The following is a 20,990-nucleotide window of genomic DNA, read 5'->3' as shown; positions in this document are numbered from 1 at the left end:
ATTTTGGCAGCCTTTGCACTTATTGCATAGCCTTTTCCAGTCTTGGAGTCTCACTGTTTTTAAAACTTTAAAAAGTGTGTTATGAGGCAATCCTCTACATCTCTTCCAGAGTGTATTGCAATACCTCCTTTAACTTTTTGCTAGGATTTTCATTAGGTGCATAGGCTTTAGCAGTGTAGGAATTCCACTGTTCTTAAAATTCCCTCTCTGGACACGAGTCTCGCGTTGGTGCTCCTCTTCCGCTGACTCGCTTCCAGTCATTCTTCCCAACTGAACTGCTCTGATCCTCTGCTCTTCACTAGTTACAGTGAATTCGGCCTTCTCCTTGCCATCGTTGTTTTGGGGTGTTTCTTCAATTTTTAATACAGCAACGGTGGTAAGATCTTCACTTTCCACATAGTCAATCAAGTTTTGGCATTTTCATCACCTTGATCTCTTCTTTTTCTTAGAATCATAGAATCGTAGAGTTGGAAGGGACCTCCTGGGCCATCTGGTCCAACCCCCTGCTCAAAGCAGGATTCGCTAAATCATCCCAGTCAGATGTCTGTCCAGCCTCTGTTTGAAGACTTCCATTGAAGGAGAACTCACCACTTCTCGTGGCAGCTTGTTCCACTCATTGATCACTCTGTTAAAAAGTTTTTTCTAATATCAAATCTGTGTCTCCTCCCATTCAGTTTCATCCCATTGCTTCTAGTCTTTCCTTGTGCAAATGAGAATAAAGTAGATCCTTCTACAATGTGACAGCCCTTTAGATATTTGTAGACAGCTATTAAGTCTCCTCTCAGTCTTCTCTTTTGCAAGCTAAACATTCCCAAATCCTGCAACCTTTCCTCATAAGACAGGGTTTGCAGACTGGTCACCATTCTGGTCGCTCTTTTCTGAACTTGCTCCAGTTTGTTGATGTCTTTTTTAAAATGTGGTGCCCAAAACTGGACACAATATTCCAGATGAGGTCTGACCAAAGAGGAGTAGAGGGAAATAATGACTTCACGTGATCTAGACTGTATGCTTCTGTTAATACATCCTAGAATTGCATTTGCCTTTTTTGCTGCTGCATCACACTGTTGACTCATATTCAGTCTGTGATCTATTAGTATACCCAAGTCTTTTTCACATGTGCTGTTGCTTAGCCCTATTCCTCCCATTCTGTATATGCTTTTTTCATTTTTATTGCCCAGATGTAGTACTTTGCATTTTTCCCTGTTAAAAACCATTCTGTTAGTTGCTGCCCACTTTTCCAGTTTATTTATATCTTTTTGAATCCTCTCTCTCTCTTCTCTAGTATTAGCTATCCCTCCTAGCTTTGTGTCATCAGCAAATTTAATCAGTTTACCCTCAATTCCTTCATCTAAATCGTTGATAAAGATGTTGAACAATACAGGGCCCAGGACAGAGCCCTGTGGTACCCCACTTGAGACATTCTTCCAACTGGATGTGCAGCCATTTACGACCACTCTTTGTGTCCGATCACTAAGCCAGTTATGAATCCACCTAACAGTTGCCTTGTCCATTCCATACTTAGTCATTTTTTCAATAAGGATTGTATGAGATACTTTGTCAAAAGCTTTGCTGAAGTCAAGATATACTATATCTACAGCATTTCCTTGATCCACCCAATCAGTGATACCATCATAGAAGGAAATTAAGTTAGTCTGACATGACTTATTAGTTACAAACCCATGCTGACTCTGTTTAATCACTTCATTCTTATCCAGGTATTGACATACATGTTGTTTAATAATTTGTTCATAGATCTTTCCTGGTATAGAAGTCAGACTCACCGGCCTATAGTTGCCTGGGTCCACCTTCTTCCCCTTTTTGAAGATAGGAACAACATTTGCTCTTCTCCAGTCTTCTGGCACTTCTCCTGTTCTCCAAGAATTTTCAAAGATTATGGAGAGGGGTTCAGAAATTTCTTCTATCTCCTTCAGTACTCTGGGGTGTAATTCATCTGGACATGGAGACTTGAATTCATTTAGGTTAGCTAAGTGTTTCCTCACTATCTTTCTGTTTATAGAAAGATGTCTCATGTTGTCTCATGTCAGTATTATCTGATGGAAATGAGTGTTCCTTTTGGTCACACAAATCTCTTCAAAATGCTAGCTGCTTTCCATGAATTCTTGGATAAATTCAGTCTTTTTGTGGTCATCTGTAGACAAACTTTCACAAAATAAGGCAAAATGTAATTTGGCCCAAAGTGGTAGTCACGGGAGAGGGCGTCATCACAATCTTTTAAAAATTTAAAAGTCAAATCTTTTTAACATTGTCAAAAAATGTTATTCTGAGGCCGTCCTCTACATGTCTTCCAGGGTGTATTGCAGTCTCGCCTTCCAATTTTTGCTGGGCTTTACAGTTAGTGGGACTTCTACACCGTTTATAAAATTTGCAATAAAATATATTCTGATGCCATCCTCTATATGTCTTCCAGGGTGTATTGCAATCTCTCCTTTACATTTTTTGCTAGGCCTTGCACTTGGTAAAGCCTATGCACTAAGTCTAGGAAACCCACTCCTTAATAATGGGAAAAAATATTTTTTGAGGCAATCCTCTATGTGTTTTCCAGGGTGTAGTGCAGTCCTTCGTTCTTATTTTTGGCAGCACTTGCACTTAATGCATAGGTTTTTTGAGTCTAGGAGTCCCACTACCTAACAATTTCAACAGAATATGTATGAGGCTCTCATTTATGTCTAATACTGGGTGTATCAAAGTCCCTCTTCCTTCTAATTTTTGATAATTATTGCATTGTCTACATAGGCTTTGCGAGGGATGATGAGCTGTATCAATGGATGGGATAGATGGATAGGGAGAAATTTGAATAAATTCATATTTCAGAAACATAGAATGTTACAGTTGGAAGGGATCTCTAGTGTCATCATGTCCAACCGCCTGCTCCATGTCCAGCCTCTGTTTGATGCCTTCCATTGAAGGAGAACTCGCCACGTCTTGTGGCAGCCTGTTCCACTCTTTGATCAGCCTCACTGTCAAAAAGTTTTTTTTTCTAATATCTAATCTGTATCTTCTCCCTCTCACTTTTATTCCATTGCTTCTCGTGTTTCCATGTGCAAATAAGAATAAGAATGATCCCTCTACTCTGTGAAATCCCTTCAGATATTTGTAGACAGCTATTAAGGTCTCCTCTTAGCCTTCTTTTTTGTAAGCTAAATATTCCCAGATTCTTTAACCATTCCTCTTAGGACATACTTTGCAGTCCGCTCACCATCCTGGTAGCTCTTCTCTGAACTTGCTGCAGTTTTTCAGTGTCTTTTTTTTTTAAAATATGTTGACCAGAACTGGACACAGGATTCCTGAGGAGGTCTGACTAAGGAGTAGAGGGGGATAATTACTTCACGTGATCTAGTCTCTATGTTTCTCTTAATACATCGTAGAACTGTTTGCCCTTTTGCTGCAGCATCACACTGTCGACTAATGTGCAGTCTGTGATCTATTAATATACCCAAGTCTTTTTCACGAGTGCTGTTGCTTAGTTCTATTCCTCCCATTCTGTAGATATAAGCTTATCCAGATCCTTCTGAATCCTTTCTCTGTCTACTCTAGTGTTAGCTATTCCTCCAACTTTGCATTGTCTGCAAAATTGATTAGTTTACCATCAGTTCCCTTATCTAGATTATTTATAAAAATGTTAAACAACACTGGGGCCAGGAGAGAGCCTTGTGTTCCGAACTTCAAACACTCTTCTAATTGGATGTGCAACCATATATCGCGACTCTTTGGGTACGATCAATGAGCCAGTTATGAATCCAACTAACCCTAGCCCTACTGTGCGCCCAAACAGTAGTTTTCCACCACGTATAAGGTATCCGTGTACTCAGGAGATAGTGCACAACAAATTGTACTGTACATTTTCTCCTGTTTAACCTTTTAAAAATGCAAAATTTGGGGCCAAAACCATATTTTTGTGGGTAAAAATAGAATTTTCACTTTTTCCTTCAACATTGCTTTAATTCCGGTGAAACCCCTAAAGGGTTAGCAAACTTCTCAAATGCAGTTCTGAGCACTTTAAGGAGTTTAGTGTTTAAAATGCTATCACTGTTAGGTATTTTCTGTAACATAGGCCTGTCAAAATCACTTCAAATGGGATGTGGTTCCTAAAATAATTGAATTTGTTGAAAAAATGATAAATTGCAGATAAACTTTTAACCCTAATACTAAATTACATTCACCATATGTCTACTTCACATCAGCATAATTTTTTAAACATTTTTTTTATTATTTTACTGTGTGGTAGTAAAGATCTGACAAATTTAAGTTTGAAAATTGCATAAATAAACACAAATAATAATCAACCAAAATGTACCACTAACATGAAGTATAATATGTCTTGAAAAAAACATTCTCAGAATCACTGGGATACATTGACACATTCCAGAATTATTACCACATAATGACTCTGGTCAGGAAGGTGAAAACAGGCTGGGGGTGAAGGGGTGAAATTCCTAGAGGAACATTGCATGGCCTATAAGTTTCCTTGCGTGGGCTTGGCACTTTCCACGAGAAAAAATGTTCCCTCTTAGTCAAAGACCTCTCATTCAGTAAAAAAGGGTGGAAAATTATTTTTATTTCTCTAGCGCCAACATATTCCACAGCACTTTACATTACAGAGGGGACTTGTACAGACAATAGACATTACAGAGTAACACATTACTCTATAGATACCAAGAGGAGTGAGGGCCCTGCTCGCAAGCTTAATATCTATGATCCATCTATGATCCATCTATGATGGTTGTTTAGCTCCTCAGCACAAATTACATTGTGGGTTTTAGATAATTTAGTGAGAAAATTTATAATTGGTGGAGTAAGGTTGAACAAACTTGATGGACTTAGTTACATAGGTTGAAAAAAGACCTATGTAACCATTCCCAATCTTCTTCTTTGCACTGATGAGAGTCTACTACCCTGAAACACTTGTCTGTAAATGGCGTGTCTGGTTTGGCTTTTATCCTAAGTCGTGTGACAAGACTCATTAAAGGGTTGATATTGACTTTTAGGATTGTTACCCTAATAGTTGGAATTCCAGTCCTCTTCCTTTCTGGAGAGGCTATTGTCACAATAAAACTACAACATCTCCATTAAAGAAGAAATAAAAAGTTGTTGAGAATAATAACACAAACTCTATATATTTTATAGAATTATTTGGCTAACACTGTATTCACACTGACCTGGAGAATTAAGTTGTCAAGTCACTTTTACCACACCATAAACCCCCAAAAATAGGAGCAGAATGGCTTTTGTTTTCACCTTTTCACCCCACATAAAATGTTATCCATGTTTTATTCGGTCGTCCATGACAGCACCACCTGAGAGAGGGGATCCGCCCTTTAGGAACAGGAAACCTACAGATACAAAAGGGTGGCACCTCTCCCACGCATCAGTTGGTTTCCTGTTCCTAGAGGACAGGACTCTCTACAGATCGTCCGTCAGAATCATCATGGAATACCCAGGCCGGCTGACCGACCCAGGTAGCGAGGGGGTCTCCTACCTCGGTCAGTGCGGGGTCCCTGGAAGCGCCACGGTGGGGCCGGGTAGGTCACCACGGCAGTGGACGAAGCAGGTGGAGCAAGGGTCCGGTGGATGCCGTCTCCAGAGCCAGCACCTGGTAGGTATACCCCGGTGCGCTTCCCCAGGCCCGGTCCTCCGGGTCAGTGCTGTCTCCTGGCCGGGCTCATGGCGGCGGGCGCGGGGGGTGCTGGCACTCCGGGCGGGCCTGCGCGGCTCCTTCGCGCGCACTCCCGCAGGGCTCTGTGAGCGGCGGAAGTGACGCAGCGGAAGGGGCGGAGCGATGGCGCCGATACCGGAAGTCGGGTGCCGGCGGCCTCCGGCGCGCGCCGCGGGTGCATGCCGGTCCGGGGGTCGCGCGGCGACCCGGCGAAGGCGAGGGGGGCCGGAGCATGGGGGAGGGAACGCAAATGCCGGGGGGTGGTGCTAGGACAGTATGCCTGCTAACCCGGACAGGAGGCCATATAAGGCAGATGGGGACGCCGCTGGGGTGCTTCTGAAGGCCCCAGCAATGGAGACGTCGGAAGCCCCCTTAGTCCAGCAGGACGAGACGCAGGAACACCCGCAGAAACAGGCGAGTGGCCAGCAGAAGAGACAGAAACGAACCAGCGACCAGAGCCGCGAAAGTTCCTCCAGAAAGGACCCCCCTGCCTCCCTTCGTGATCCGGTACCTGCCTCATCTGCATGGGTAAGAGATCTCCGTGAATGTACCCTGATGCAGTGTTCCTTTATGCTTTTTTTCAGGGGAAGAAGGTTACGGGAAAACAGAAACACAGGGAATGTGCCCTCTGTAGTTCCCCCCTTCCAGATGGCCACCCTAAAAAATTATGCCAGCCATGCATACGGCAGACGGTAGGAGTTATTAAGGACAGGGAGTCCAGGGGTAGATTGTCAGGCCCTTATACTCTCCCCCGTTTATGCAGGTAGCGGAAGAGACACCTGACTTCACTTCAAACCTGAGAGACATGATCAGGGCAGAAATGAAAGCTTTACCTCAAAGAGAACCTTCTAGGAGAAGAGAGGCTAGTGGTTCAGGCTCGGAGGCCTCAGTCGCCCCTGGGAAGGGGGACAATTCCTCGGACTCCTCGGCCTCCTCGTCGTCTTCCTCGGTTGAAGACTCTAGCCGGTTCTGCTTCCCCTTAGACCAGATGGACAAATTAGTGAAAGCTATACGGTCCACCATGGGGGTAGCGGACAAAAAACGGGAACTCTCAGCACAGGACATTATGTTCGGGGGGTTGGACCCCAAAAAACGTAAAGCCTTTCCATTAAACGAAAAGGTTCAGAGCCTAATTGATAGAGAATGGAAGAGACCGGAAAAAAGGGGCTCCATGCCACCAGCCTTTAAGCGGAGATACCCCTTCGAGGACCCGGTAGTAAATAGATGGGATAAAGCCCCGAAACTAGATGCTGCAGTAGCCAAAGCATCTAAAAAATCCGCCATACCATTTGACGATATGGCCTCCCTGAAAGATCCGTTAGATAAGAAAGCGGATTCTTTCCTTAAAGGGACATGGGAGATGTCAGCAGGCGCGTTAAGACCAGCGGTAGCTGCCACCTGTACAGCCAGATCCATGATGGTCTGGCTAGATCAGCTAGATTCCGAACTAAGAGATGGAGCATCAAGATCATCTATTCGGAAAAATTTACCCATCATTCAGAATGCCGCAGCGTTTTTAGCCGATGCTTCTGCAGACTCTGCAAGAATGGCGGCAAAAGCCGCAGGTCTGTCTAATGCAGTGTGAAGAGCGCTCTGGTTAAAATGCTGGCCAGGAGATATTCAAACCCGGTCCCGTCTCTGTTCCATTCCCTGCGAAGGGGAGTACCTATTCGGTCCCGTCTTGGACGAATTGTTGGAGAAAGCTGGAGATGACAAAAAGAAATTTCCCAGTCTCCCGAACCCCTCGTACAGACGTCCCTTCGCCAGGAAAGGGGTTTTCCGGAGAAGGCCGTCCAGAGATCAGGGCAGATGGGATGATAAAAAAAGGAAAGGTACAGGATTCATGTTTGGGGGAGGGCGCCAGGAAGGTCCAGCTCGGGATACGAAAAAGCCGCCCCAATGACTAGTTGCCCCGGTAGGAGGGAGACTAGCTGCCTTCTACCCATCCTGGTCTCTGATCTCCAATAGCAGCTGGATATTGGGGATAATAGCCGTGGGACTACGACTAGAGTTTTCTAGGGTTCCCCTTGATCAATTTAAAATCACCCCTCTCAGGTCATCTGCGGCAGAACAAGCTGCCCTGGAAGCCGAGGTTCATATCCTGTGCGCTAAGGAAGTCCTGATAGAGGTTCCGGAGGAAGAATGGGGGAAGGGATTCTACTCCCCTCTGTTCCTGGTCCGCAAACCGGACAGCTCCTTTAGGACAATAATTAACCTTAAAGCCCTCAACAAATTTTTGGTCATACGTCCCTTTAAGATGGAAACGATTAAATCTGCAATAAAATTGCTGTTCAAAAATTGCTTCATGGTGGTGTTAGATTTAAAAGACGCATACTACCATATACCCATCCATGCAGGCCATCAGCGGTTCCTCAGAGTGGCGGTTCATTTGGATGGGTCAATTCGACATTTCCAATATGCGGCCCTCCCTTTTGGAGTGGCAGTCGCTCCCCGAGTGTTTACTAAGGTGATAGCGGAGGTCATGGCCCATCTACGTGAATCAAACATTCTGGTGATCCCCTACCTGGACGATTTTCTTATTGTAGGTAAAACGGCAAACCATTGTTTACAACAGCTACAAAAGGCAATGTCTGCCCTAGAACGGTTAGGATGGTTGCTGAACGTCAAAAAGTCCCGGTTGCAGCCAATGAAAGTCCAACAATTTTTGGGCCTAACCCTGGATTCTGAAAAACAGGAATGCCGTCTGCCTCCGGACAAGCTCGTTCGCCTCCATTATCAGATCCTGAACGCCTCCAATAACCCCACCATGTCCCTCAGAAAAGCCATGTCCCTTCTAGGCTCTCTCTCGGCCTGTATCCCGGCAGTCCAGTGGGCCCAGTTTCATGCAAGGAAACTACAGAGCGAGGTCTTATTACATCAAAAAGTCCTTGGAGGTTACTTGGAGGGTCAGCTAACCTTATCCCGTAACACAAGGGAGTCCCTAGAGTGGTGGTTACACAAGGATAACTTATTAAAAGGGGTGCCCTGGGAGTATAACGTAACCCGCATAGTCACCACGGATGCTAGTCCTTACGGTTGGGGAGCTCATATGGGTGAAATTTTAGTCCAGGACCGATGGCAACATCATCAGTTAGGAATGTCATCTAACCTAAAAGAATTAACGGCAGTAGAACAGGCGGCTAAAAAGCTCCTTGTGTATCTACAGGGCCATCATGTACGAGTGTTCTCCGACAATCAGGTCACCGTGGCATACATCAATCACCAAGGCGGGACTCGTTCCAGACCCCTGATGTTGGTAGCAGAACGGTTGTTCCATCTAGCAGAACAATACTTCCTATCTTTAACAGCATTGCATATAAAAGGAAAAGACAACATCACGGCAGACTTTTTAAGCCGCAATCGGCTAAAGCAAGGGGAATGGTCTTTAAACACCTCCATATTCAAACTGATTGTTCAAAAGTGGGGATATCCAGAGGTAGACCTATTCGCCACCACAGACAACACTCAATTGGAACAATTCTGCTCCCTGAATCCCAGAGAAAATCCTCTGGCGGTAGATGCCTTCCTGATAAACTGGGACTTCAAACTAGCCTACGCCTTCCCTCCCCTATCTCTTCTACCCCTAGTGATGAGGAAAATCAGGAAAGACAGAGCAAGGGTGATAGTTATCGCTCCGTTTTGGCCCAGGAGAGCATGGTTCTCATGCCTCAGGACCATGTCGGTGTCCGATCCTTGGGTTCTGCCGGACATCCCGGATCTCCTGTCCCAGGGCCCAGTCTTCCATCCTCAGGTGGCTGGCCTTCATCTGACGGCGTGGAGTTTGAACGGTCATTATTAGAAGAAAAGGGTTTCTCCACAGACCTAATTAACACCCTTCTTAAAAGTAGGAAAATCATTACCACAAAAATTTATGTCAGGATTTGGAAAAAATTCCTTCAAAACTCAGAAGTAATCGCTGGGGATTCAGCACCTATAATGCAGATATTAGAGTTCCTACAAAAAGGTCTAGACATGGGACTCTCTACCAGTACCCTTAAAGTACAAGTGTCAGCCTTGGGGGCTCTGTTTAGCTGCAACATTGCTGGTAATTATTGGATAAGCAGATTCATTAAGGCAGCAGGTAGATCCAGGCCAATAATGAAGGATAGGTTTATGCCGTGGGACTTGAACCTAGTCCTCACTGCTATGACAGAGACTCCATTCGAACCTATCTCGTCGGCTTCCCTAAAAATCCTGTCCCTCAAGGTAGCCTTCCTGGTAGCTCTGACATCAGCTCGCAGAATAAGCGATATTCAGGCCTTATCTAGGTGTCCTCCTTATTTACAGTTTAAAGAGGATAGGGTAATACTCAGACCTGATCCAGCGTACTTGCCAAAGGTAGTTTCTAGTTTCCATAGGATGCAGGAGATAGTTCTGCCATCCTTCCTCCCTAATCCAACTAATGAGAAGGAAAGGAAACTACACACCCTGGATGTCAGGAGAGGCCTCATAGAATATCTGTCAGTCACTGATCCCTGGAAGAAAGATAATGCCCTATTTATCTCTCATCAAGGCCCCAGAAAAGGTTGTAGAGCATCAAAAAATACACTAGCCAGATGGATTAGAGAGGCGATTGCAATAGCATACACATCAAAGGGCAGGTCGCCACCCGGAAAGCTGAGGGCGCATTCCACCAGGGCAATGGCAACCTCCTGGGCCGAAAGATCAGAAGTCTCCATCGACCAGATATGTAAGGCGGCTACTTGGTCCTCTCCGAGCACCTTTTATAGTCATTATAGGCTAGACCTAGGTGCTTCCACAGACCTCTCTTTTGGTATAAGGGTGCTGCAGGCTGTAGTCCCTCCCTAAAACTGATATTACTCTCTGTAAATCTCTCAGGTGGTGCTGTCATGGACGACCGAATAAAGTCTTAGTTACTCACCGGTTAACGGTATTTTTCGGAGTCCATGACAGCACCCGTATATTCCCTCCCTTTAGTTTAATTGGGGTGTGCACGTCTTTTTTCTTGTATATACTCACTGGTGATAAAAGTTATAATTGTAAAGAATACTGTACATAAATCATGCATTAACCTTGGAAGTCCTCTTGTGCTCTGTAATCCAACTGATGCGTGGGAGAGGTGCCACCCTTTTGTATCTGTAGGTTTCCTGTTCCTAAAGGGCGGATCCCCTCTCTCAGGTGGTGCTGTCATGGACTCCGAAAAATACCGTTAACCGGTGAGTAACTAAGACTTTTAAGTACATTATGTGCTAAAGCGAATTGTGTCAATTAAAACTACAAAACATCCCACAAATACAAGCCTTCTTATGGAAATGTAGATAAAAACAGTAAGTTATGGCTCTTAGATAAAGGGGCGGAAACAATGAAAGTACAAAAGCAAAAATTGGCCCAGTCATAAACAAATTACTATTGTCAGTAATATGACTTCTTATATTTTTGGTGACTTAGGCTGAAGATTTGATTCATATTAAAGTTGAGGTTGTAGAGGAAGACGAAGAGACATATTTGATTGACAATTTTCACTGTAAGGAGGAGGATATTCCTGAGAACATCATCCCTGGTGAGTTATAATCTGAAAATAAAAAGGTGTAGCATATCATCCACCACAGCTATCCACTAAGTCTAACATGCCAATCCTGTCTGCTTAGGCTACTTTCAGACTTGCGTTAACAAGCGCAGCGCTCGGCCGCCGCTAAGCTCCACCCCCAGCCACGCCCCCTCCGGTCAGCTCCTCCTATGGTCGCATGACGCTTCATGCGATCAGCGTGCCCCATATTTAGCATTGGGTACGCTGGCCGTGCGCTGGTATGTTTTTGCCGGCACATGCACAAAAATGCAACAAGGTGCGTTTGGCACACGTCGGCACAGCGCAAAAAGGGCGCATGCGCCGGCAAAAACATACCAGCGCACGGCCAGCGTACCCAACGCTAAATATAGGGTGCGCTGATCGCATGCAGCGTCATGCGACCATAGGAGGAGCTGACCGGAGGGGGCGTGGCCGGGGCGGAGCTTTGCGGCGGCCGAGCGCTGCGCCTGGTACCGCAAGTCTGAAAGTAGCCTAACATCTACTACTGAAGGGCGGGTTAGGACATCTGATTTACATTAATACGTCTCCACAGAAAACATGGAAATGTAAAATGTACTTTAATTTTCAACAGATACACAAACAAGTTGGAATACACCAAAAGAGCTTAAGAAAATGGAAAATCAGAATATTCAAGATTCCTCAAGAGTAGAGCCTGAAATTCAAAGACTACCATCAGATCTCTCATCTGGGACCTCCAGTCGTGAGCAATGTGATCATGATAATTCACATGGTCTTCCAAATCAAACAGGGACTGGAAAGAAAATACATCCATGTGCTGAGTGTGGCAAGTGTTTTCACAACAGTGCAAATCTGTCCCGACATCTGAGGATACACACAGGTTTAAAGCCATTTTCGTGTTCTGAATGCGGCAAATGTTTTACACACAAATCTATGCTTGATGCTCATCAGAGAATTCACACAGGGGAGAAGCCTTTTATGTGTTCTGAGTGTGGGCGATCTTTTACTCAAAAATCTCATCTCATTAAGCATCAGGTTATACACACCGGAGAGAAGACATTCTTGTGTTCTGAGTGCGGAAAATGTTTTATGCAGAAATCAGATCTCCTGAAACATCAGAAAGTTCATACAGGGGAGAAGCCATTTCCGTGTTCACAATGTGGGAGGCGTTTTGCATGTAATTTGGATCTTGTCAACCATCAACGGATGCACACTGGGGAGAAGCCATTTCCGTGCTTTGAGTGTGGGAAATGTTTTACACAGAAATCAGTTCTTGTGAATCATATTAAAATCCACACAGGAGAGAGGCCTTTTCAGTGTTCTGATTGTGGTAAATGTTTTGCTCAAAAATCCAAGCTTTTGGGTCATCAAAGAACTCATACGGGGGAGAAGCCATATTCTTGTTTAGATTGTGGGAAATTTTTTGGACATAAATCGAGTCTTGTAAAACATCATCAAAGAGTTCACACAGAAACAAGGTGAAACATTGTAGCAAGTATACTCAATACTATGACAAAGGTCAGGGTTTAGGAGCCATATGTTCTTGAGAATAGAACCACCAACAATAAGGAATACATTGGCTCACTTACTAATCCTGTCTAACTTTAGAAGAAGCAAACAGACTAGACAATCTGAAAATATATTTAACCCCTTCTTTTTTCAGTTTTGCGTTTTCATTTTTCACTCCCTTTCTTTCCAGAGCCATAACTTCTTTATTTTTCTGTCAGTATGACCATGTGAGGGCTTGTTTTTTGCGGGACGAGTTGTAATTTTGAATGACATCATTGGTTTTAGCATGTTATGTACTCAAAAATGGGAAAAAAAATTCCAAGAGCGGTGAAATTGCAAAAAAAGGGCAATCCCGCACTTGTTTTTTGTTTGTTTTTTTTGCCAGGTTCACTAAATGCTAAAACTAACCTGCCATTATGATTCTCCAAGTCATTACGAGTTCATAGACACCAAACATGTCTAGGTTCTTTTTTATATAAGTGGTGGGAAAAAAATTCCAAAGTTTGTTAAGAAGAATAAATAAATTGCGCCATTTTCCGAGACCCGGAGCGTCTCCATTTTTTGCGATCTTGGGTTGGGTGAGAGCTTATTTTTTGCGCACAGGCTGATGTTTTTAATGATACCACCTTTGTGCAGATACTATATTTTAATCGCTCGTTATTGCATTTTAATGCAATGTCGCAGCGACCAAAAAGAGTAATTCTGGGGTTTCGATTTTTTTTACTCAATACGCCGTTTAGCAATCAGGATAATCCTTTTTTTATTGATAGATCGGGCGATTCTGAATGCAGCGATACCAAATATGTGTATGTCTGATTTTTTTTGTTATTATTTTATTTTGAATGGGTTGAAAGGGGGGTGATTTAAACTTTCATATTTTTTTTAATATATATTTTTAAAACTATTTTTCTTTCACTTTTGGCATGCTTCAATAGTCTCCATGGGAGGCTAGAAGCTGCCATAGCTTGATCGTCTCTGCTACATACAGGCGATTCTCAGATTGCCTCTATGTAGCAGAATTACTGCATTGCTATGAGTGCTGACCACAGGGTGGCGCTCTTAGCAATCCTGCATCAACAACCATGCCGATGAACTGATGACCCCCGATCACCGTGATGGGGGTCTGCGGTGTGTGTATTTCCGGCCCAATGGCCGGAAGCGCGCGTTAAATGCCGCTGTCAGAGTTTGACTAGTTAATAGGCGCGGGTGGATTGCGTTTCCACCTGTGCCTATTGCAGGCACAAGTCAGCTGTTCAAAACAGCTGACATGTCCCGGCTTTGGTGCGGGCTTCCCGCCGGGGCCCACATCAAAGCGGGGGTACTGCCATCAGACGTACTATTGCGTCCGATGGCAGAAAGGTTTTAAAGCTACTCTTGCTATTTGATAAATTTGACGCATTGTTAGACTTTCTAGTATTAATTTTAGGAAGAAAAGAGAGAGTGGGATGGAGGGATGCTCCCCAATGTATTATTGTAGATAGTAAGCGCAGACTATGTCCTCACATGGTGCACTATGACAATGACACCATTGTAGATCTGTCACAAAGATCAATGTCCTCATTCACTTGAAAGAATCCCAGCGAGAAGCTTAGGATAAACTGATTCACAGGTCCAACCAAAGCCAACTGCAGTGGTTTGTCCTTATGAAGAAGTTTGACACTTCGAAGCACAGTGACCGATAAACCACATTTCTTGATTCCTGACTCCTCATCACTTTTTCACCAGCAGCACAGATTTAACCCATTAAATCCAATCCTGGATATTCTCATTGCCGTGGGTCTGCAGCAGCCTAAACCTTTTTTAGCAGTTATGATCACATATCTCGGCAAGTTGAGCACAGTTGTCCACATTCTATTTATTTTATCTGGATAAGTCTTTTATTGCTCCTTCCTGCTTTACATTCTATCATGTATCGTTGAGTATATAAGACTTAATTCTTTATATCTGGAATCGAAACGCGTTGGGCTTTTCTATCACAGTCCATTCATATATATACGTGGGAAGAAAAGAAAGAAATAAAGAATGCAGTTTGAAAAGTAATTGAGTTTGTTTTCTTCATTCATAAGATTTTTTGTTGTGTTGAGGCCTTATTCTTCCTTGCTTATGTGACTATTTCTTAGACCTCCTTCAGACATTAGACATACACAAAAAATGGTTCTGGGTACGGGTTTAATCAGTGTTCTGAGTGTTTTAACATATGGATAAATTACAAAGCTTCTTCTATCCTGTGCACTGTGAAACGAGCACAGCTCACAGATTACACACCTGTGCCATTCGTGTATTGAACGTGTTTTTCACAGTCCCATAGACTTTGTTACTTTTCATCCGTGCTGTAAAAAAACAAAACAAAAAAAAAACCAGGCGTCTCTGTGATTTTTGCATGGACACATAGTCTGCGAAAAAACATGGACATGTGAATAGCAGCAAAGGTTATAATTGGCACATGTTATTTCCATGAAAAAAATGGATCCAACACATACGTGAAACACGGACGTATGGATAAGGCTCTCGGCAGCTGTTTTCAAGGTGGCTGGGTTTTTTCCCAGATTTTAATCAACCGCAGCGGGATATGGGCGACCAGTTAAATCGAGGGTCAAGTAAGTTGATGTAAAATTGCGCAAAAACGTACAGAATGTTTTCTAATTTTCTAATGTTTTCCCTGTGTGGCAGAGCCAAAAGTTTTACCATAACCAGGTTCCCAGCATCATGTTCCCACATGCTGTATGCATCTCTGTGTCTGTACTGTTACACACTTAACATTATGGCTGGTCCATACAATCAGGGTAATTGTTACCACCCACCTTTCGTGTCTACCTCTTTCCTCATAGACTGTAAGCTTGCGAGCAGGGCCCTCATTCCTCTTGGTATTTGTTATAATCTACTGTATGTGATTATTGTTATGCTGTAATGTCTATTGTCTGTACAAGTCCCCTCTGAAATGTAAAGTGCTGCGGAATATGTCGGCGCTATAAAAATAAAATTTATTATTATTATTATTATTATTATTATTATTATTATTATTATTCTAATACAACACCATTTGTTGAAATCCATGAGTGGTTTCTATGTTTTCAGGGTTTTTGTCCATTTTTTTAGATCTTTGTTTTACCACAAACCAACCCATATAAGGACTCGGCTTGTTTTTTTGCCAGCATTACATTTTTTTTACGTGACATTTGGTAGCTGTAACTTAATTGAATCCAGGAGAGTATCAATGATACTATATTAATTCAATCATCCCTCCTTTTTAGCCATGTGTCGTAGCAGCCAGGTACGGGAGCAGAGTCCCAGGAGCCACTGGGTGTCTCCTTTAGTTACTCTGAACCATTCTGAGGGGGAATACCACTCCTTCTCCTAAGATCTGTGTTCAGCTACCGATGACGTGTGAGAGAACTTTAACCCATTTCTGACAGGGCATACTATCCCATCCATGTGCTCTGGGACTTACTGCCCATGGACAGGATAGTATGTCATGGGTGATCAGCTGCACTCATGGGGGGAGCGCAGCCGGGTGTCAGCTGATTCTCACAGCTGATACCTGGCACTTTAACCCCTGACATATGGGGATCAAACAAAACAAGAAGAAAAGAGGCCAGACAAAAATTGGCATGCACACTTGATACAATATAATATATACAATATCTTTTATTACAAAACCCAAAACAGACATGAAAAACATCTGAAACCAGGATACAGCATGATGATCCAAACACACCCCCAATGGTAATAGCATGTGTATGGGATGATAATACAAAGCTCCACAAATATTAATAACCATATAGTATGAGCATCCACCTTCAAAAGATACTCCCGACATATTCATGATACACAATCCTACAAGGCTGGACCTGTATAGTCATTTGACAAAAAGCCTAAGGCCTCTTTCACACTTCAGTTTTTTGACGTCAGTTTTTAGAAAAAAACGGATCCGCTCACTTTTGGGCGGATTCGTTTTTTTCCCCCATTGATTTGCATTAGTGGCGGATTTTGACTGATGGTCGTCCGTTGGGTCTGTTTTTTGACGGATTCGAGAGAATTTTAGCGGCTCCGCGGCGGACCAGATGGACACTGCAACGTTTTTTGTTGTTGATGGTCCGCTATTTTTAACTGCGCATGCCCGAAAGATGAAAACCGGGAGCAGTTTTAACCCTGAAGTGCCGTCCCGGGAGCCGCTAAAATTCTCCACCTCGCAACGTTCCAGGCCGCCACGCGATCTCCAACTCGCGGCCGCCGTGCGATTTACATACTGCGGTCGCTTTAAATCTCGCCGCTTGCCTTCTCCCCCGGATCCACTGCCATCCGTCCGTCACTGAACGGAGACGGATCAGTTGCTGTTAACCTTTGGCGGATTTCAGCTGACCGCCGCCGACGGAGGTATGAAACAGGCCTTATAATCATTATTTTAGAATTGCATGATATGGATTTCAAAAGTAGAGGCAAAAAATACTAGTATTCGAGTGAGAGCACAAGCACATCAATAGCTCTGATAAAAGATAGAAAATTCATGAAGAAGGATGTGAATCCAATAACAGCTACCTGAATAGCTCAAGAGAACAGAGCCATCATCAAACCCAAATGGAGAGTCAGTCACATGCAGCAGGGGTGTGTGGGAAAGTATTGCTGTACAAGACAGCTTCTTCTGGAAGTCTCTCAGGTAAGTGTGCACTATGTGCAGCGCTGACAGCTGCTGTAGCCTGCAGATGCTGCTTCATCTGCATGCCATCAAAGCGGTCAGCCTGCACAAAATGAGTGTCCCATAGTGGGACACAGTGTAAAAGTAAGAATTAAATAAAAAAATCAAATAATTGTAAAAATATTTTGAAAAATAATTAAAAAAATCAATATTAATTCTATCAAATAAATATTTGAATTAAAAAAATCTAAACAATAAAAGTACACATATTTAGTATCACCGCATCCGTAACGACCGACCTATAAAACTGTCCCACTAGATAACCCCTTTAGTGAACAGCATTAAAAAAAAACAAGGCAAAAAAAAACAATGCTTTATCATCATACCACCGAACAAAAAGTGAAATAACACGTGATCAAAAAGACGGATATAAATAAGCATGGTACCGCTGAAAACATCATCTCGTCCCGCAAAAAAGCTGTGATACAGCGTCATCGTCAAAAAAATAAAAAGTTATAGCTCTCAGAATAAAGTGATGCGAAAATATTGTTTAGATAAAATAGTTTTTATTGTATAAAGGCGCCAAAACATAAAAAAATTATATAAATGAGGTATCGCTGTAATCGTACTAACCCGTAGAATAAAACCCCTTTATCAATTTTACCACACACGGAACTGTATAAATGCCCCCCCCCAAAAGAAATTCACGAATTGCTGGTTTTTGTTCATTCTACCTCACAAAAATCAGAATACAAAGCGATAAAAAAAAGTCATGTGCCTGAAAATGTACCAATAAAAACGTCAACTCGTCCCGCAAAAAACAAGACCTCAAATGACTCTGTGGGCCAAAATATGGGAAAATTATAGCTCTCAAAATGTGGTCATGCAGAAACTATTTTTTGCAATAAAAAGCGTCTGCCATGCGCACAAACAGTGGTTTACCCCCGACATATGGGGTACCAGCGTACTCAGGACAAATTGGACAACAACTTTTGGGGTCAAATTTTTCCTGTTATCCTTGGGAAAATAAAAAATTGGGGGCGAAAAGACCATTTTTGGGGAAAGAATATGATTTTTTTATTTTTACGGCACCGATCAGTGTGAAAGTGTAAGGATGGGTAAAGCAGTTTCACTGCAAGAATCATGGAAATCATACAAGAAAAAGCACCAAAAAAGAACCAAGTAAAAAAAATATGAAACTACTGAAAACAAGGTTTGTAAAATTATGTATCATGGAGTAAATAGGGATATGACAGTGGTGAGCCAAAAGGGTGGAACCACAGAAGTCAGGTAAATCAGCAGGCATATAAATGAATGGAGAAAAATAAACAATTTTGCTGAAAAGTGTAAGTCCATTTGTGCAATATAATGAACCCAATGGTACAATCTGGATAATAAGTATATCCAGACCAGGGAATATATAGAGGGGCAAAGAGTGTCCAGAGAGGCTGTGTGCCAAATCCAGAACATAAAGTGCAGAGCAGGATTACCTGAGCATCTGTGATGCCACCCCAACGCGCGTTTAGGCGCTGTGCCTTCTTCCAGGGGGGAGTGTGGTGATAATAGTTTTCTAGCTTGAAACAGCACTCGGGGAGATAGTTATAGGGGAATCCGAATCCAGACCCTTCTGCCCCCAACAGCCCAAGTAAGCAGATTCTGGGTTCCAACGATATATGGATTCCGACCACAGATTTTGTCAAGTTAACTACCCCCTTCCAATAGTTCCCAATGTTTGCACACTCCCACATCATGTGCCATAGGTGAGCATTGTTTTTCCTAAATCTTCGACACAGTTGCCCACTCTTATTTAAATTTTAAAGTTTTACTGTAAATAGGCTACTCGGGGTCTTACAGTGGCTACAGAAAGTATTCAGACCCCTTTAAATTTTTCACTCTGTTTCATTGCAGCCATTTGGTAAAGTTGATTTTTTTTCTCATTAATGTACACTGAGCCCCATCTTGAATGAAAAAATCAGAAATGTAGAACATTTTACAAATTTATAAAAAACAAACAAACTGATATCACATGGTCATAAGTATTCCGACCCTTTGCTCAGACACTCATATTTAAGTCACATGCTGTCCATTTCCTTGTGATCCTCCGTGAGATGGTTCTACTCCTTCATTGGAGTCCAGTTGTGTTTAATTAAACTGATAGGACTTGATTTGTAAAGGCACACACCTGTCTATATAAGACCTCACAGCTCACAGTGCATGTCAGACCAAATGAGAATCATGAGGTCAAAGGAACTGGCCAAGGAGCTCAGAGACAGACTTGTGGCAAGGCACACATCTAGCCAAGGTTACAAAGAATTTCTGCAGTACTCAAGGTTCCTAAGAGCACAGTGGCCTCCATAATCCTTAAATGAAAGAAGTTTGAGACCACCAGAAGTCTTCCTAGACCTGGCCGTCCAGACAAACTGAGCAATCGTGGAAGAAGAGCCTTGGTGAGAGAGGTAAAGAAGAACCCCAAAATCACTGTGGCTGAGCTCCACAGATCCAGTAGGGAGATGGGAGAAAGTTCCACAAAGTCAACTATCACTGCAGCCAGCATCGGACTGGAGTAGTATGGGCTCACCAGAGAAAATAATTCTTGGGGCCCACCATGCGTAAGGGGTATTAGCTGCAGAGTCATCCCTTAGCTTCCATCTTGTCAAGTTGATAATCTCAGGGAATTTTTTCCAACTATATACCTATACAAACAATCACCTAACAAACAAGCAAAACGCTCATTTGTTTTGTGCAATGATTTTTATGCTCGATTTAAAAACATCCTTATCGGCAGAAGATTATTTTGTGTAAACAAGTCAAGTGCTACCGAGAACAATTATATTTTATAAGCACGGAAATTAGACATGTCCAACATACACCAAACACATGACACATACACACCAGTCACATGCTAGACACAGGACACATACACACCAGTACTAAGAAAATATAAAAGCTGCTCTCTGGATTGTTTAGAATGGTAAATCTAGAAAATTGGACCTGCATTAGAAAATAGTTAAGTGCTATATTATGTACATATGGAATTTTGAAAAATTGGAAATGCAGTATTGCTATAGAAAAATATACACACCAGTCACACGCTAAACACATGACACATGCACACCAGTCACACGCTAGACACAGGACACACGCACAGCAGTCACACGCTAGACACAGGACACACGCACAGCAGTCACATGCTAGACACAGGACACACGCACAGCAGTCACATGCTAGACACAGGACACACGCACACCAGTCACACGCTAGACACAGGACACACGCACAGCAGTCACACGCTAGACACAGGACACACGCACACCAGTCACACGCTAGACACAGGACACACGCACACCAGTCACACGCTAGACACAGGACACACGCACACCAGTCACACGCTAGACACAGGACACACGCACACCAGTCACACGCTAGACACAGGACACACGCACAGCAGTCACACGCTAGACACAGGACACACGCACAGCAGTCACACGCTAGACACAGGACACACGCACACCAGTCACACGCTAGACACAGGACACACGCACAGCAGTCACACGCTAGACACAGGACACACGCACACCAGTCACACGCTAGACACAGGACACACGCACACCAGTCACACGCTAGACACAGGACACACGCACAGCAGTCACACGCTAGACACAGGACAC

General features: G+C 43.2%; 1 protein-coding gene across 2 annotated transcripts in view; it reads left to right on the top strand.

Moving 5' to 3' along the window:
• The window catches only part of LOC141100196 (oocyte zinc finger protein XlCOF8.4-like), a 57,320-nt gene extending 42,591 nt beyond the window's left edge, over positions 1-14,729 (top strand). For both annotated transcript variants that reach the window (XM_073588519.1, XM_073588520.1), the window contains exons 5-6: positions 11,084-11,195; positions 11,794-14,729. In XM_073588519.1, the coding sequence (XP_073444620.1) occupies positions 11,084-11,195; positions 11,794-12,662 (981 nt within the window). In that variant the 3' untranslated portion in view covers positions 12,663-14,729. The remainder of the gene's footprint in view (positions 1-11,083; positions 11,196-11,793) is intronic.
• Positions 14,730-20,990: the final 6,261 nt, after the last annotated feature.

The sequence above is a fragment of the Dendrobates tinctorius genome, unplaced genomic scaffold (assembly GCF_039654945.1).
Source record: "Dendrobates tinctorius isolate UK_male_01 unplaced genomic scaffold, ASM3965494v1 ptg000103l, whole genome shotgun sequence".
Lineage (NCBI taxonomy): Eukaryota > Metazoa > Chordata > Amphibia > Anura > Dendrobatidae > Dendrobates > Dendrobates tinctorius.
Note: the sequence above shows the minus strand (reverse complement) of the source record. Positions and strands in the feature narration are given on the sequence as shown.